Consider the following 19,831-nt stretch of genomic DNA (forward strand, 5'->3'; position numbering starts at 1 on the left):
AACATTCTCCAGGATTGATCATATATTGGGTCACAAATCTAGCCTTGGCAAATTTAAGAAAATTGAAATCGTATCAAGTATCTTTTCCGACCACAACGCTATGAGACTAAATATCAATTATAGGAAAAGATCTGTAAAAAATACAAACACATGGAGGCTAAACAATACACTACTTAATAACGAAGTGATCACTGAAGAAATCAAAGAGGAAATCAAAAAATACTTAGAAACAAATGACAATGGAGACACAACGACCCAAAACCTATGGGATACAGCAAAAGCAGTTCTAAGAGGCAAGTTTATAGCAATACAATCATACCTTAAGAAACAGGAAACATCTCGAATAAACAACCTAACTTTGCACTTAAAGCAATTAGAGAAAGAAGAACAAAAAACCCCCAAATTTAGCAGAAGGAAAGAAATCATAAAGATCAGATCAGAAATAAATGAAAAAGAAGTGAAGGAAACAATAGCAAAGATCAATAAAACTAAAAGCTGGTTCTTTGAGAAGATAAATAAAATTGATAAACCATTAGCCAGACTCATCAAGAATAAAAGGGAGAAGACTCAAATCAATAGAATTAGAAATGAAAAAGGAGATATAACAACTGACACTGCAGAAATACAAAAGATTATTAGAGATTACTACAAGCAACTCTATGCCAATAAAATGGACAACCTGGAAGAAATGGACAAATTCTTAGAAATGCACAACCTGCCGAGACTGAACCAGGAAGAAATAGAAAATATGAACAGACCAATCACAAGCACTGAAATTGAAACTGTGATTAAAAATCTTCCAGCAAACAAAAGTCCAGGACCAGATGGCTTCACAGGCGAATTCTATCAAACGTTTAGAGAAGAGCTAACACCTATCCTTCTCAAACTCTTCCAACAGATAGCAGAGGGAGGAACACTCCCAAACTCATTCTATGAGGCCAACATCACCCTGATACCAAAACCAGACAAAGACGTCACAAAGAAAGAGAACTACAGGCCAATATCACTGATGAACATAGATGCAAAAATCCTCAACAAAATATTAGCAAACAGAATCCAACAGCACATTAAAAGGATCATACACCATGATCAAGTGGGGTTTATCCCAGGAATGCAAGGATTCTTCAATATACGCAAATCAATCAATGTGATACACCATATCAACAAACTGAAGGAGAAAAACCATATGATCATCTCAATAGATGCAGAGAAAGCTTTTGACAAAATTCAACACTCATTTATGATAAAAACCTTGCAGAAAGTGGGCATAGAGGGAACTTTCCTCAACATAATAAAGGCCATATATGACAAACCCACAGCTAGCATCGTTCTCAATGGTGAAAAACTGAAACCATTTCCACTAAGATCAGGAACAAGACAAGGTTGCCCACTCTCACCACTCTTATTCAACATAGTTTTGGAAGTTCTAGCCACAGCAATCAGAGAAGAAAAAGAAATAAAAGGAATCCAAATAGGAAAAGAAGAAGTAAAGCTGTCACTGTTTGCAGATGACATGATACTATACATAGAGAATCCTAAGGATGCTACCAGAAAACTACTAGAGCTAATCAATGAATTTGGTAAAGTTGCAGGATACAAAATTAATGCACAGAAATCTCTGGCATTCTTATACACTAATGATGAAAAATCTGAGAGTGAAATTAAGAAAACGCTCCCATTTACCATTGCAACAAAAAGAATAAAATATCTAGGAATAAACCTACCTAAGGAGACAAAAGACTTGTATGCAGAAAACTATAAGACACTGATGAAAGAAATTAAAGATGATACAAATAGGTGGAGAAATATACCATGTTCTTGGATTGGAAGAATCAACATTGTGAAAATGACTATACTACCCAAAGCAATCTACCGATTCAATGCAATCCCTATCAAATTACCATTGGCATTTTTTACAGAACTAGAACAAAAAATTTCACAATTTGTATGGAAACACAAAAGACCCCGAATAGCCAAAGCAATCTTGAGAACGAAAAATGGAGCTGGAGGAATTAGGCTCCCTGACTTCAGACTCTACTACAAGCCTACAGTAATCAAGACAATATGGTACTGGCACAAAAACAGAAATATAGATCAATGGAACAGGATAGAGAGCCCAGAGATAAACCCACACACATATGGTCACCTTATCTTTGACAAAGGAGGGAAGGATATACAGTGGAGAAAAGACAGCCTCTTCAATAAGTGGTGCTGGGAAAACTGGACAGCTACATGTAAAAGTATGAAATTAGAACAATCCCTAACACCACACACAAAAATAAACTCAAAATGGGTTAAAGACCTCAATGTAAGGCCAGACACTATCAAACTCTTAGAGGAAAACATTAGCAGAACACTATACGACATAAATCACAGCAAGATCCTTTTTGACCCATCTCCTAGAGAAATGGAAATAAAAACACAAATAAACAAATGGGACCTAATGAAACTTAAAAGCTTTTGCACAGCAAAGGATACCATAAACAAGACCAAAAGACAACCCTCAGAATGGGAGAAAATATTTGCAAATGAAGCAACTGACAAAGGATTAATTTCCAAAATTTATAAGCAACTCATGCAGCTCAATAACAAAAATACAAACAACCCAATCCAAAAATGGGCAGAAGAACTAAATAGACATTTCTCCAAAGAAGATATACAGATTGCTAACAAACACATGAAAGAATGCTCAACCTCATTAATCATTAGAGAAATGCAAATCAAAACTACCATGAGATATCATCTCACACCGGTCAGATTGGCCATCATCAAAAACTCTAGAAACAATAAATGCTGGAGAGGGTGTGGAGAAAAGGGAACCCTCTTGCACTGCTGGTGGGAATGTAAATTGATACAGCCGCTATGGAGAACAGTATGGAGGTTCCTTAAAAAACTACAAATAGAACTACCATACGACCCAGCAATCCCACTACTGGGAATATACCCTGAGAAAACTATAATTCAGAAAGACTCATGTACCAAAATGTTCATTGCAGCTCTATTTACAATAGCCAGGACATGGAAGCAACCTAAGTGTCCATCAACAGATGAATGGATAAAGAAGATGTGGCACATATATACAATGGAATATTACTCAGCCATAAAAAGAAATGAAACTGAGTTATTTATAATGAGGTGGATGGACCTGGAGTCTGTCATACAGAGTGAAGTAAGTCAGAAGGAGAAAAACAAATACCGTATGCTAACACATATATATGGACTCTAAGGGAAAAAAATGTCATGAAGAGGTTAGTGGTAGGACGGGAATAAAACACAGACTTACTCGAGCATGGACTTGAGGATATGGGGAGGGGGAGGGGTGGGCTGTGACGAAGTGGGGGAGTGGCAGGGACATATATACACTATCAAATGTAAATTAGATAGCTGGTGGGAAGCTGCTGCATAGCACAGGGAGATCACCTCTGTGCTGTGTGACCGCCTGGGGGGTTGGGATAGGGAGGGTGGGAGAGAGGGTGATGCAAGAGGGAGGAGATGTGGGAGCATGTGTGTATGTATAACTGATTTAGTTTGTTGTAGAGGGAAAACTAACACACTATTGTAAAACAATTATACTCCAATAAAGATGTTAAAAAATATATAAAAAAAAAAAAAAAAAATTCAGAGCACTCTGTAAATAGGAGGTATTATTTAATGCTACTTGTAGTACTCTCTATGCCTGGCAGATTGCATGATGTATACGCATCACATTGTTCTTTATTCTTTAGCGTAACTTTTTACTACAGGAAGAAAAAGTTTATGAGACTCTAATTCAAGAAGATCATGAATAGACCCCAACTGCTGTACTTTACTCAGACACTACCTCTAATTGAAGCTAATGAATCAGAAACCGTTTAAGACCAACCCATTGAAAATGTCACCCCAAAGGTAAAAAAGCCTCAGTAGACCAGATTCATAAAACACCAAAGTCCAACTACAGCAATTCTCAAAATGGGGAATGTTCCTGCTCGAGTCAGATGAGGCAAAATGAAATGAACTCCTGTGAATTATATCACTGCTGAAAAAGGGTCTTATTATCTTCTATTGATTGGCCAGGAGTTCCGGTATCTTCTCTATGGCAATTTCTACAGCAGTCTCTGCAGAGCAGGAGTCCTTAATATACTATATCTCTGCTACTACCTTAGGAAGTTAAGAAAACTGAAAGTCTTTTGTGCTTCTTTTTCCACTGAAAGCCTGAATAGGTTTTTCAAGTTAGCCTGGACAATGTGTATAATATTTTGTTTTAATTTGCAAGCCAGTCTTGTTCATCGTGGTTTGTGAAATATGGGTCATTTTCACTCCACTTACTCAGAGTAAAAAATAACTTGCCTGAAGCACTTCATAAGTTATCTACTCCTCTCTATGCTATAGTGAAACAATGAACTCAGCCTCTGAGAGTCTCTAGTACCCAGGCAGGCATGGGCTAAGCATCCCAGAGGAAAATTCTGAAGACAGAGCTGGGTACATGGCCATAAACTAAATTTTACCATAAAAGAATGTAGTATACACAGCTTTCTGCCCACCCAAAACCACCCATACACCTGCCTCCTATTGCTACAACTCTAATTAGTTCAAACAAAGGGCAAAGATCATTTAGTCTCAGGGAAGGCAAACTCCCTACTCCAAATCTGGGGGTTGGACACAAATAGCCCAAGCCAATGACAGTCATCTCATTGGTCTCAGTGTGGAGAGGATGTAATCTTGGTCCAAAAAATAAGCAGAAGACTTCTGCATGGAGAGAGAGGCAAGGAGGTTACAAAGGACCTTCTAGGAAGGACTTTCTTCAAACTTAAAAACACAGAACCTGAGAGGGCAGACAGCAGAAGCAAGAAAATCTACAATTCAATTCTGCAGCCTGTGGAAGGAAAACCACATGCACAGAAAGGTAGACAAAATGAAAAGGCAGAGGACTACGTACCAGATGAAGGAACAGGATAAAACCCCAGAAAAACAACTAAATGAAATGGAGATAGGCAACCTTCCAGGAAAAGAATTCAGAATAATGATAGTGAAGATGATCCAGGACCTTGCAAAAAGATTGGAGGCAAAGATCGAGAAGATGTAAGAAATGTTTAACAAAAAACTAGAACAATTAAAGAACAAACACCTAGAAGAATTAAAGAACAAACAAACACAGATGAACAATACAATAACTGAAATGAAAAATACACTAGAAGGAATCAATAGCAGAATAACTGAGGCAGAAGAACAGATAAGTGACCTGGAAGACAGAATGGTGGAATTCACTGCTGCAGAACAGAATAGAGAGAATAGAGAAACAAGAATGAAAAGAAATGAAGACAGCCTAAGACACCTCTGGGATAACATTAAGGACACCAACATTCACATTATAGGGGTCCCAGAAGGAGAAGAGAGAGAGAAATGTCCTGAGAAAATATTTGAAGAGATTATAGTCAAAAGCTTCCCTAACATGGGAAAGGAAATAGCCACCCAAGTCCAAGAAGTGCAGAGAGTCCCAAGCAGGATAAATCCAAGGAGAAACACACCAAGACAAAGAGTAATCAAACTGGCAAAAATTAAAGACAAAGAAAAATTATTAAAAGCAACAAGGGAAAAACGACAAATAGCATACAAGGGAGCTCTCATAAGGTTAACGGCTGATTTCTCAGCAGAAATTCTACAAGCCAGAAGGGAGTGGCATGATATATTTAAAGTGATGAAAGGGAAGAACCTACAAGCAAGATTACTCTACCCAGCAAGGATCTCATTCAGATTCAACAGAGAAATCAAAAGCTTTACAGACAAAAAAAAGCTAAGAGAATTCAGCACCACCAAACCAGCTCTACAACAAATGATAAAGGTATTTCTCTAGGTGGGAAACATAAAAGAAGAAAAGGACCTATAAAAAACAAACCCATAACAGTTAAGAAAATGGTAATAGGAACATACATATCGATAATTACCTTAAGCGTGAATGGATTAAATGCTCCAATCAAAAGACACAGGCTCACTGAATGGATACAAAAACAAGACCCATATATATGATGTCTATAAGAGAACCACTTCAGACCTAGGGACACATACAGACTGAAAGTGAGGGGATGGAAAAAGATATTCCATGCAAATGGAAATCAAAAGAAAGCTGGAGTAGCAAAACTCATATCAGATAAAATAGACTTTAAAATAAAGAATGTTACAAGAGACAAAGAAGGACACTACATAATGCTCAAGGGATCAATCCAAGAAGAAGATATAACAACTATAAATATATATACACCCAAAATAGGAGCACCTCAATACATAAGGCAACTAACAGCTTTAAAAGAGGACATTGACAGTAACACAACAATAGTGGCGGACTTTAACACCCCATTTACGCCAATGGACAGATCATCCAAACAGAAAATTAATGAGGAAACACAAACTTTAAATGACACAATAGACCAGATAGATTTAATTGATATTTATAGGACATTCCATCCAAAAACAGCAGATTACACTTTCTTCTCAAATGCACACAGAACATTCTCCAGGATAGATCACATCTGGGGTACAAATCAAGTCTCAGTAAATTTAAGAAAACTGAAATCATATCAAGCATCTTTTCTAACCACAACGCTATGAGATTAGAAATGAATTACAGGGAAAAAAATGGAAAAAACACAAACACATGGAGGCTAAACAATACATTACTAAATAACCAAGAGATCACTGACAAAATCAAAGAGGAAATAAAAAATTACCCAGAGGCAAATGACAATGAAAACACGATGATCCAAAACCTATGGGATGCAGCAAAAGCAGTTCTAAGAGGGAAGTTTATAGCTATACAAGCCTACCTCAAGAAACAAGAAAAATCTCAAATAAACAATCTAACCTTACACCTAAAGGAACTAGAGAAAAAACAAACAAAATCCAAAGTTAGTAGAAGGAAAGAAATCATAAAGATCAGAGCAGAAATAAATGAAATAGAAACAAAGAAAACAATAGCAAAGATCAATAAAACTAAAAGCTGGTTCTTTGAGAAGGTAAACAAAATTGATAAACCATTAGCCAGACTCATCAAGAAAAAGAGGGAGAGGACTCAAATCAATAAAATTAGAAATGAAAAAGGAGAAGTTACAACAGACACCACAGAAATACAAAGCATCTTAAGAGACTACTACAAGCAACTCTATGCCAATAAAATGGAAAATCTGGAAGAAGTGGGAAAATTCTTAGAAAGGCATAACTTTCCAAGACTGAACCAGGAAGAAATAGAAAATGTGAACAGACCAATCACAAGTAATGAAATTGAAACTGTGATAAAAAATCTTCCAACAAACAAAAGTTCAGGACCAGATGGCTTCACAGGTGAATTCTATCAAACATTTAGAGAAGAGCTAACAGCTATCCTTCTCAAACTCTTCCAAAAAATTGCAGCAGAAGGAACACTCCCAAACTCATTCTACGAGGCCACCATCACCCTGCTACCAAATGCAGACAAAGATACTACAAAAAAAGAAAATTACAGACCAATATCACTGATGAATATAGATGCAAAAATCCTCAACAAAATACTAGCAAACAGAATCCAAAAACACATTAAAATGATCATACACCATGATCAAGTGGAATTTATCCCAGGGATGTAAGGATTCTTCAATATATGCAAATCAATCAATGTCATACACCATATTAACAAATTGAAGAATAAAAACCATATGATCATCACAAAAAAATGAAACACACACACACACACACAGAACCTCACACAGAGAAGATTTTTAACCCCTGCCCCTTCCTTCCTTCTTTGGGATGCTGGTATGAGGACACCATGTCTGGGGCTATGGCAGCCACCATGCAACCACAGGAAAATAAGCCCAAAGCCCAAGTGTGCTGAAGATGGCTGAATGAAAAGAGAGGAGGGCGTTTGCTCTAAATGTTGATATTCACTCTACTTGGTTCTCAGTGCCTCCCATCCAGATGCCCAGTATTTGACCCCTGTTTTAGTCCCTGAGTTCTATTCTTATACTGTAAATGGGCTATAATGTTTAGTCATTTCTCCTTAAGTGCTATCCTTCTCATTATGAACATGCCCTATGGAACTGTGGAATGTCCCCATGATCACAGAAAAATGACTAAAGCCTGAGGACATTACCATGACTCAAGGTGGTACCACAGTATACACTGACTCAAGGCCCCACGCACACAACGAGTTGAGAAGCGTGTTCAAGAAAACAGGGATTCAGACCTAAAATCTCTTAACATAATCAATAAAATAAGGCCTCACACACAAAGGGTAGGCATAATACCACAAATGGTACCTCATAAAATTGATTCTATGTAACAAAAAAATGAGGAGAGAATCAAAGAGTTCCAAAACAGCCTTTGTACCAGCAATTTCCTCCCAGGTTCTGCCAGGTCTCAACAGCTAAGGGGAGCCAGGAATGGTGGGTGTACTCCTTCCAATAGACAATTAAAACAGCTGCCAATGGTAGAATCAAGATTCAAATTATTTTGAGGTTCCTTCTATCATCTTTATAATTATTCATAGTCTATCCCCACATATAGCAGAAGGTAAGAAAGCAAATTTTTTAGACCATTACCTGGCTTGTGGGATTTTTTCATGATAAATGGAGAGGAAAATGTTCACATTTTTTATTTTTAAAATTACAGTAATTTTCTGACAAAAAATACAAAATAGCATAAGGTAAGATATAAAAAATAAATGTTAATGTGAAGTATTGAAATTAATAGTCCTCTTCCTCAAAATTGACAAATAAGTAACATGATGTTAATGGATAGATGAAAAGGTTCATAACTAAAGGGCAACTTCATCCTCTCAAGTGGCATGTCTCCCAAATCAAGATCAAATCTATACAGGTAAGCAAAAGGAAAAAAAGTGTAGAAAAAAGTGTGTGTGTTGGGGGTTAACTATTAGTTAGACTTATATTGCTAATGAGAACCAAAGTAGTAATAAAGAAAGTCTTCCAGAACAAATGAAAAACAGAGGCTTCCTACCAGGTTCTGAACACTAACAGTAATTAGAAACATTTCCTTAACAACTGAAGAGGTCTTTAGTCAAAGCCAAAAAGTTAAGCAGGGGTCAACAACATAAAACAGAAGAATGGAAAGGAATTTACCATTATTGTCATCAACTGTCTTTACCTTGACAATACCTGACCCACTTGAGAACCAAATCAGTAGGAGGAGAGTGACCAAGATTTTGCAGCATTTATTCCAGTCAAGACATCTACCTTCCTAATTAGCAGAACACCAAGGTTCAATATATTAGTAAAGATTACAGGAATAATTGGGTCTGACCAGGATGGAAAAACAGCCTAGCCATCACTTTGCCTATAAGAATTTCTCTAAACTGATGGGAGAGAGTCAGTGAGCACTGGAGAAATGGATGGGCTCAGATTTTAGGGCACTGTACATGTAAATCCAGGGTCAGAACTAATCCCTGATCCTCTGGTATATTAAAGGAACAGGTGTATGCAATGCTTGCCCCCAGTGTGCTGAGCATGGAAAGAGGGGTTCACATAAGACGGAGGAGTTGATCTGCTCTATAAAGTAGAAAAGGGGGTCACTGATGCTTGAGGCCACCAACCTACTATACCAATCCATGTGCCAAAGTTATGAGTCCATCTGTCACTGGGACTTTTAGGAGAGTTTGGGAATTAGCAACACATGAATCAGTCATTAGGAAACACAACTGAAAACAAACTCTGCCCTTGGCAGGTGAAGATAATGGCAATTGGGTATAAGCTAGTATCAAATCATCCATTTAAAAAGAGGATCCACCATGTAACATTTAACTGAAATTGAAGAAGACAACCTACCCAAATAAGACAACATAAAATGAGGTGTTTATGGTTTTGTTGGTGATTGAAAGGTCTTGCTTTTACATGCTATTAAGCAGCCTGGATAAGTCAGAAGAAGAGAATATCCTAGATTGTTGGTATAATTTTTTATAGGATCCCATAGGACCAGAACCAAGTGAAGGCTTTCATTCTTCAACCATGTCTACCAGGAATACATTTCTCACAAGTTGACTTTATTAAATAGCTCACTTACCTTCACAGTAGGCAGAATCTCCCTGGACAGAGATGTAACCATTCTTACACTCACAAGTAGCTTTGGTATTCCAGTTTTTGCACTCTGAGTTTTCACCACATTTAGGTCCTTCCGCACAAAAGTTATGACCTAGAAGAAGCAAATAAAATTTTATAACAGGAAAGAAAAGAATAAAAGACTTCCAAATAATAAAGCATGAGACATTTTTATTATATGTCAGCATACATGAGGACACACCTTGGCAATATGCAAAGGTAAGCTGGCAAAGGGGGTAGAAGAGTAGAACTAGGAAACTGGACCATTCCATGCTTCACATTTTTTTCCCTCTAATATACAAACTTGCTAAAGTTGTTCCTTCTTGAAGGCTTTTATCCATGTTGATCCTGAATCTTCTTTCTACTGCCTTCTTATATGACTTGTCTTTCTATAATTGTTTTATTGTAAAATTTATGATATGTAAGAGATATATAAAATGAATATATATGAATATATAAATAAAATGAATACAATATTATCAGTACCCCTTTATTACAGGTCCCCAATGAATCCTCTTCCCAGCCATCAGACAACTCTCTTAATTTTTGTGTTAATCACTCCCTTACATATTTTTATAGTTTTACCATACATAGGTATGTATTTCTAAATTATAGATTATTTAGTTTTGCCCATTATGAACTTCATGTGTGAAATCATACTGTAATATCTTCCATGGTGTTTTTTTCTATTCATCCATGTTGATGCCTATAGCTATCTTTCATTTATTTTTCAATGGTGTATAATGTTCCATAGCATGAATATTCCAAAATTTATCCATTATACTATACATTGACATTTGAGTTATTTGCAGGTTTTGAATTACAAACAATGCTGCAAGAAATGTTCTTGAACATGCTTCCTGAGGCATACTTTTTTAACCACATGTTTAACATTTCCTTGCCCAAGAGTCTTTTTGAATCTTAGACATTCCTTCTAGGATAGTTATTTTTCTTAATGTATCCTTTATAAGTTCCTTTAATGAAGATATTTTGATAGTAACTGTGCTCAATTTCAATTTATCTAAATATGTCCTTTGACCACCCTCCTAATTGAAAAATAGGGTTTTTGGGTATAGAGTTATTTTGCCTCAACATTTTGAAGAATTCCATTGTTTTCTGGCTTCCAATATCACTGTTGAGAAGTCAGGTGTTAACCTAATAGTCATTTCTTAGTATGTGACAAATACTTTCTCTGTGGCTTTTAAGATCTATTTTATTTGGTTGGTTGGTTGATGGGGAAGGGGGTTTGTTTGTTTGTATTCATTAACTTTAAGGTATTTAGGTGTGAATTTTTTATTTATTCTTCCTAGGATTCCTTGGGATTCTTGAATCTAAAGATTAAATCTTTTATCAATTTGCAAAATTATCAGGTATTTTCTCTTCAAACATTCTCTTTTCACCATTTTATCTATTCTCTCTTTCTGGAATTCTAATTAGATAAATATTATTCCTTCCTTCTCAAGCTCTCCTCCATGTTTCTTGGACTTGCTTTAATATTCCCCTTGCTTTTTTCTACACTGAATTCTGTTTAACTTTGGATGTATCTTTTGCTTTATTAATTCTCTCGAGTAGAGTCATGTTCTGTTTCAGTCATTCATACCATTTTTATTTTACTTACATTTTTATTTTCTAAAATTCATTTTCTTTCTTTTTCAGTCTCCTTGATCCAATTTGTGGTCTTTTATTCTTTCATCTTTTAATTTCCTTTTTAAAAAACATATTAGACATATTTTATACAGATAACTCCAGTATCTTCAGTCTTCCGACTTTACTAAAGTAAAATCAGATGCTGATTTTACAGTTTGTTGTTTTGCTGAGTATCATGCATGAGGACTTATTTTCTTGTGTTTTGAGTGGGTCTTTTATTTGTGAGCTCATATTTTTTAGGATTTAATCTGTGGAAATTATTTGAGGTTTGGGCTGTAAAATTGTATTTCTTCTGAGAGCATCTGTGTTTGCTTTGTCAGGTGCCTGAGGGAACTATCAACCCACAATCACTTTAAATTACATTTTGCCTTGGGGCATAAGGATTGAGCCACACAGGTAGAATACATTTAGGCCCTAAGCTTTCAGGAATGCAAACTTTTCTCTGCCATACTCCCTATCTAGAGTCGAGACTGATAGGAAAGTCTTCTCTTGCAGAGTGGATTTTTCCTAGTCACCCACTGAGGATTTACCCTTCAAGGTTCTTGATTTATGCATTTCACACCAGCCCCAGGCTTTGTCTGCTGTCTGCTTAAACAGTGTCCATTAGAAGCCAGATTCTACCATTCTACCCCCTGGGCAAATGCCAACTCCAGTGTGTAAACTTATCTCAACAGAATCACTGTTTTCCAATATTTCTGGTCTGATATTTTTTTCTCCTACCTCTATTACCAGCTGCACCAATTTCCTCCCGACCCCCCCCCTCAAAAATTTGTTATGCAGCATTTTTAGGTGAACAAGAAGTAGTAGGTTATGCCCACCACAGGAATTGTGAAGTTCAAATATAACAAGGTATATGAAGGTGCTTTATCATCTTTAACTCAGTACATTTTAGCAAATAATAATTATACTGTTACATCACATATTGCAGTCTCATAAAAAACAGTTGTTCTTGGAGAGGAGATCTAATTTATAATTCAGGGTCTATACCAATAAACAAAATAAATCACTTTGCATGTCTAGGTACATATACCGGGAAAGGACAACATCAGTGATTTTTACACTGTTCCTCAGAAACCTGGGCACAGATGAGTTGTCGGATAGGGCTCAGGTCCCCCACTCCTGATTCAAATAGAATATAGTGATCATGTGAACAACAGTTTCTGGCTTTAAAAAATATAGAAAACACTGAACTATATCAGCTCCAAGTTTAATTCCTTTTGGTGATAACATTCTAGAATGTTTTGCCTTTGAAACAGAATTTTAAACCAACACTCTTTAGACCATACTTAGTCTAAAAGATAACAACTCTTATTAAATAATAACATTCATGTACCTATAATATGTCTGGCATTACACTAGATGTTTTAAATGGGGATAATAATATACCTTATTAATATGTGTGGAAAGAGTTAAATGCACTAATCCATATAAAGCACTTAGAGCAATTCTTGATACATACTAGGTGGTCACTAAATGTTAGCCACTGTGATGAGAATGAGAATGATAATATTGACAACGACAACAATAGAAGTTCAAATAAGTTGATAACCCTGTTATCCTCAGCTTCAAGATAAGAAAAGCCCAAACTCATTAATATCTACCTAGTAAGTGGAGATGCTAAGTTTCTAAATTAAGTCTGGTAAGCTCCAAGCCCCACGTACTTTTCCTGTACCCTCTCACAGAGCAAACCTAGCAAAAAAAAAAAAAAAACGGTGAAGGATGTAGATGCTCCTTGTGACGTTAGAGAGTAGATCCACAGGCTTAGGGGAGCGTGCTGTCACATCCAGCCTCAATATCTGACCTGTTAACTGGAGATTGCCCCAATCAAAATCAGAGGAAGAATTTGTTGGAAATGTGAAACCTGTGTCACTCAAGAACACTTCTACAAGGACTTGAAAAGCTTATAATGACCATTAAAAGTACGTGATGTTTTTGCTAGCAAAGGGACAATTTGTTGTGTTTTTTTGCGGTACGCGGGCCTCTCACTCTTGTGGCCTCTCCCGTTGCAGAGCATGGGCGGGCTCCGGACGCACAGGCTCAGCGGCCATGGCTCATGGGCCCAGCCCCTCCGCGGCATGTGGGATCCTCCCGGACCGGGGCACAAACCCGTGTCCCCTGCATCGGCAGGCGGACTCTCAACCACTGCACCACCAGGGAAGCCCCAAAAGGGACAATATTTAGGCATCATAGCTTTCTTTGCCAGAGGAAGTGCCTGGCCTTCCCTCCCCATGTCAGAATTGATCAATAATTAAGTTATCACATTTTCTTTCATTATAATGCTTGACTCAGTGTCATATGTGCATCCTTTGTTACATGGCTATGTTTTTTTTTTTTTCTTTCCCAAGACTGCAACTGTCTTTCTCCTTCCACATGCATTTGACAGGCTGGAATAAAGCCCCTCAAACATTGTTGATTTTCCAAGGCATATCTCTCTATCAAGCATGTGCCATATCAATTCACAATGCAGAGAGTTGGGTCAATTGTATTTCAAGGACAATGAAGGGCCCCTGTGAGACAAACCAAGTTTATGGACAAATCCACTTTGGTTGGGCCTCACCATTGTGCCATAAACACGTGGTTTGTTTTTTTAATTAATGCAGGCCTTCATTCAAGCAATATTTATTCAGTGCCTGCTTGCCTTTATGCATGAGTGAATAATCATCCACTGAATTTGTATGGGGCACCTACTCTGTGGACTGCAGCACTATCAAGCTCCTGGGGGCAATGTCAAAATGTTTGAGACATTCTCTGACCACAAGAAAATTAGAAACTCTAAGGTGACCTAAGCTAAATACAGAGGTAGTTAAGTAAGATGTGAGCAGTACAAATTATCATAGTGTGTCAGAGAAGAAGAAATCCTTTCTACATGACACAAAACTTGACCTTTGATTCATCTCAGGTAGAAACTTGAAAAGTGGCAAGACACAGATCCTAGTGGGAGGAATGGAACTCCAACCCTTGAGGAAAAAGGGTAAGTTTAAAGAACCTCAAATAATCTGGCACAGTTGTAATAATAATGATTAACAGTTACTGAGCACGTAATATATACTAGGCACTCAGTGAAGTGTTTCAGATGCATTATCCCATTTAATTCTGTTAACGACCCTATGAAACTGGAATTATTATCCCTATTTCACAGATGTAGCAATTGAAGCTCAGAGAAGTTAATGAACTTGTGAAAGTACACAGAGTCATATATATATATATATATAAAAGAAGATATTTTGTAAGATGTTAAGGAAAAACCCAAATGAATGTTTTGGCCAACCCAATACATACATACATACATACACATATATTCTGCTGGGCAATTCCAAATATTCTTTAAAAATCCTAACTCTAATCACTCCAACTTCTTTAAGTCAGGTCTATGTCTGACTCTTTTCTTTCAACCAAGAGTTTCCCACACAAGGATAGCTGTATGTATGGATGGATGGCTTATAGATGGATGGAAAAATGGACAGGCAGAAATATGGGTAAATGAGTGAATAAAGATATGAATGAATCTACATTGGCATTTAATGTCCCCTCTTAAGCAACTAGAAGGCTAATGTGACTGGTTTGCTAGTAGCCATTTTTCTTTCTTTAGACATTTTTACTGAAGTATAATTTACATACCATAAAATCCACCTATTGTAAAGACAAAGTTTGATGATTTTTAGTAAATTTACACTGTCATACAGCAATGACCACAATTTAGTTTTAGTACACTTTCATCACCCCAGCTGGTCATCTTCGTTCTTCAAAACCCACCCCAGCATAGTTGGCTGCTAAGTCATAACTCTTCAATTAACTTTCCACATTTCAAAATCCTTCTAAAGGTTTTGTCTTTCTTATCTGATGAGTCTGAATAGCATGGCCATTATGATACAGATCCTTCCCTTCCAGATATTTGTCTTGAGTTGCTACCTACAGTCTTTTCCTCAAGTCCTCTAGCTAGCTCTTGGTACAATTTTTTTCTTCAGCAGCTGGTTATCAACACAGACTGATACATGAGAATCTTCAATGTCACCCTCTTTCTTAAATCACTGTCTTTTTTTCCCCAGAATCAGAAGCTGTGACCAGATTGTAGAATACACACGCACATGTGCACACACCTATTCAATATTCACGTTATTTTACTTGAATATTTTTAATAAGTAGCTCTAGAGTCTGTGGAATTATTGTCCTATAATTAGAAGCACACAGTGACATCATTTAACTAGTACTGGTCCAAATACAGAGAACACTTTTATTATAAAAGCTGTTATTTATTGAGTTTTTCTAACTTGCCAGGCACAGAGCTAAGCATGTTACACACCTCGGCTTGGTAAGTAATGGAAACCCTCACAGCAACCCTAAGGATCACTATTATCCTCACTTCACAGACTAGGAAAATGTGGTTGGGACTAGCTTATCCAAGGTAACACATCCAGGAAGTGGGAGAGTTATGATTTGACTCAAGTTCTTGTTAAGACCACTAAGAAAATTATTATTCTATGATTTAAATACTTTGGGGCATAAACAACTACTAATGATCATTCTCTGATGATGTTTGTGGATCTCAACTCCTGCTATGCCCTATAAAATTTTTTTAAATAGGTCCATTTAGGACCCAACTGCAGGCTCTGCCAATCTGTTCTTAAGAAAAATTGAGACTAGGCCAATTCTTGTGCTCAATCTCTTCTGGCCTGTGGCTGAGAACATCCAAGCTTCTCTCGAAGCAATAATAAAGGCTCACATGGCCCTCTAAAAGCAATAACACTGTCTTGCATGTCTCACTTTACATATTGTATTTTATGTCACTATAGCCATAGCCCACTTGACATTTCATTTGGATGTCCTCACAGTTGTCTCACAGCTCATCCATATGAAACTGAACTCTTGATCTTAATTCCAAAATCCATGCTCTCCAAGTTCTCCATAACCATCTGCAGGACCTGTATCCACTTAAATCATTTTTCTTTCTTTCTTTTTTTTTTTCTGGAGCCATCTTTGTCCTCTCTCTTCAAATACTGGCCCTTGCCAAGTTCTGTTAATTTTATTTCATGAATATCTCTGGAATCTATCTCTTTCTCCCCCACTCCACTGCAAGAAGAAAAACTCATCCTACTCCAAACTATCATCTCTCAAATGGATAGCATCTTATTTGCCTTCCTGTTCCCCTTTTTGCCTGTCCCTAACCCATTTTCCTCACAAACAAATCCTTTTAAAACATAGATTGGGGGAGTTCCCTGGTGGACCAGTGGGTAAGACTCCATGCTCCCAATGCAGGGGGCCTGGGTTCAATCTCTGGTCAGGGAACTAGGTCCCGCATGCCACAACTAAGAGTCCGCATGCCGCAACTGAGAAGCCCTCATGCCGCAACAAAGACCCAGCACAGCCTAAATAAATAAATAAATAAATAAAACAGATGGGGTCATGTCACAATCCCTCTTAAAAATCTTGTGAGGGTTTCCCATTTTACTTAAGAAAAAATACAAAATCCTTAACTTTGATTTGAAACAACAAACAAGGCTCTCCTCTCCCTCTGTCATTTCCCTCCAATTGTATCAGCCTTTGTTTTAATTCCTCTAGTACTCCAGTCTCTTTTCTGATTCAGGATCTTTGCAAGCTTGTCCCACCAACTCAGAACATTATGAAACATCCCTGACAGAATAATTTCTACTCAGTCGTCAAGTCCCAGCTTAAATATAATCTATTCAGAGAAGGCTTTCTTGTCCCTCAGGTCTAAAGAAAATCCCATTACTCTCTCCCATACCACCCTATTCTTCTTGTGTATAGCAGGTATCACTCTTACTAATTACATGTTAATTTCTGTGTTTATTTGTTGAATGTCTGTCTTCACATGAGAAGTTCACTTCTTCAAGGGAAAGGACCCTGTGAGTTTGTTTCCCTTGTGCCTAAGGCAATATCCAACACATTATAAACACTCCAATATTTGTAGAGCTAATGACTAAATCCTAAATCTTCCAAAACTAGAATTAAGAGTGTTTTAAAGATGAATAAACCAAGGCTTAAAAATGTTAATTACCTTCCTTGTGGTCACGTAGCTAGCAGGCCATGGGTGAAAGAGAAATATAAACCCAAATATCATTCTAATACCCAGTCTCTCTCCACCACTCTACACGACCTCCCAGCCATAATTTTAATCATTAAGGGACATTCAAGGAACGCCAACCCTGACCTGAAGAGACCAGTACTCCATCAGTCATTAGCAATTTCTAGTCCCTGACATGTCTTGAATCTTTCCAAAGGAACAAACATTATTTCTTTCCCCAAGACACAGTCCATTATTACTTGCTGCTTGGGGACTCAAACTCAGAAGAAAAATAACATCACACAACAGAACACCATCCATGGATGAGATACCAAGATGAGTAAGACCCACTTGGAGCTTATTTACACTCGAGTGGTGGAAATGAGCAGATGCTCAGAGGAAGACACACAATCTGCTGAAATGGGATTCCAGGTTTTATTCCAACCACCTCCTTAATTTTAGTTCCTGGCAGAGGTACCATTCATTCATTTGACAAATACAAAGCCCCTGCTGTGTGCCCAGCCACTGTGCTAGACAATAGGGATATAACAAAAATGCCACAAACATCATAAACATGCTCTCATTCATCTAACACTCTAGCAGGGATGGCTATCCTTGAGTGTTGGGTTACAGGAAATATTGTGATGGAGAGGAGCAAGGTACTTCTGGAATGTATCACAGAGAAGGGTCCTAACGCTAGGTATCAGTGTGTCCACGACATGATCAAGGAAACTAAAGAAACGTTAAGTGTTGGGGTCATATTTTCTCCTCTCATTGGGAGAGGTCTAAAATTTGGACTCCCCTTCATGGTCCTGAATCTAGAGTTCTATTGCCAGTGAAAGATCAATAACACTTGTAAAACTCTTTGCTTTCTTTAAATCCATTGGCCTAATCTGCATATAATAAATCCTGTCCATCGTAATGAAGCCCTCACACTGCCACTCTCCAGATCCCACTCTGTACCTTTTTATAATTACAGCAAACCATCCACCCATTCTGCTTCATCTCTGGTTTCTCCATCCAACGATGGAAAAGCATCTTTATGGTTTACTACTGTGACTTCTTCCACAGCAAGGTCACTGCCCTTGGGCAGGAGTTAGTTTCTCTAAGATAAAGTTTGATTCCACATAGAGCACCACTGCGTGTCCTCCATCTCCTGCCCCTAATGCATCCCCCAGAGGTCAAGCAGGTTGCCTTTGAAATGACAATCTGAAAATGCACCTCAGATTTCTCTAAACTAACTCAAATCCTAGAAAGCCAATACTCCTCATATCATTGTTGCTTGCCCCAGCTTGAAAGCCAGAAGGAGTAAAGGTAAACTGAGTACAATAAATTCCATGTGCCTAGTTGGTATGGAGACAGCTCCACCCATGGACTCGCCCTATAGGAGGGATAGGGCCCAAAGATCCTTTATGGGAACAGGATGCCCTAATGTACTCCACAACCAACATACATACCACAGAAGCCTGGGTCCTGGAGGGCTGAGGACATTCTTTTAGCTCCTGTGGACAGAGGGTTGTAACATCAGCATGGGCCTACTAGAGACAGAGCTCTGGATTCTCGCAGGTTCTTTCTTAGAGAGCAATTGGTTTTTCTACAATAGTCAACACTTAGGGGTCTTCCAGTCCAAGGCAGCCTGGTCTTAGTTTCAGGTCTTCTCTCTGGGGCAATGTGCCTCCTTCCCAAGGCTCCCTGGGCCTGGATCCGTTTTCTCACTTTCAGGAACATAGAATTCAAGGGCTCCCTGAGACTGAACTCTTCTCCAAATGCCCTCTGTTCCCATCCTCAACAGTTGAGCATATAGCGCTGTCATCCCAGTGCCCACTGTGGCCCACGGCTGCAGGTATTTTTATCGGATTCCGTCTATCAATATGCAGTGGACCTGACCCATCTATACACTATGCATTCCTCTATATAGGCACTGGTTTACCTTCTGATTAAGTGCCTCTTTTACAGGTCTCTTTCCATCTCAAATACACTGAAATCCTCTAAAACCATTTCAATTACAAATTCATCTAAGATGATGATGAGGACTAGAAAAAAAGAAAATCATGCCACACCAAGACTCTTTGGGAGGATTTAAGTGAAGGGCATAAAATCTTAAGTAGTA

At 37.8% G+C, this 19,831-nt stretch overlaps 1 protein-coding gene across 2 annotated transcripts in view; it reads right to left on the reverse strand.

Moving 5' to 3' along the window:
- Window positions 1-19,831, reverse strand: part of NELL1 (neural EGFL like 1) — an 866,603-nt gene that overhangs the window by 632,801 nt on the left and 213,971 nt on the right. For both annotated transcript variants that reach the window (XM_059070155.2, XM_059070156.2), the window contains exon 12: window positions 10,021-10,149. In XM_059070155.2, the coding sequence (XP_058926138.1) occupies window positions 10,021-10,149 (129 nt within the window). The remainder of the gene's footprint in view (window positions 1-10,020; window positions 10,150-19,831) is intronic.

The sequence above is a fragment of the Kogia breviceps genome, chromosome 7 (genome assembly GCF_026419965.1).
Source record: "Kogia breviceps isolate mKogBre1 chromosome 7, mKogBre1 haplotype 1, whole genome shotgun sequence".
NCBI lineage: Eukaryota > Metazoa > Chordata > Mammalia > Artiodactyla > Physeteridae > Kogia > Kogia breviceps.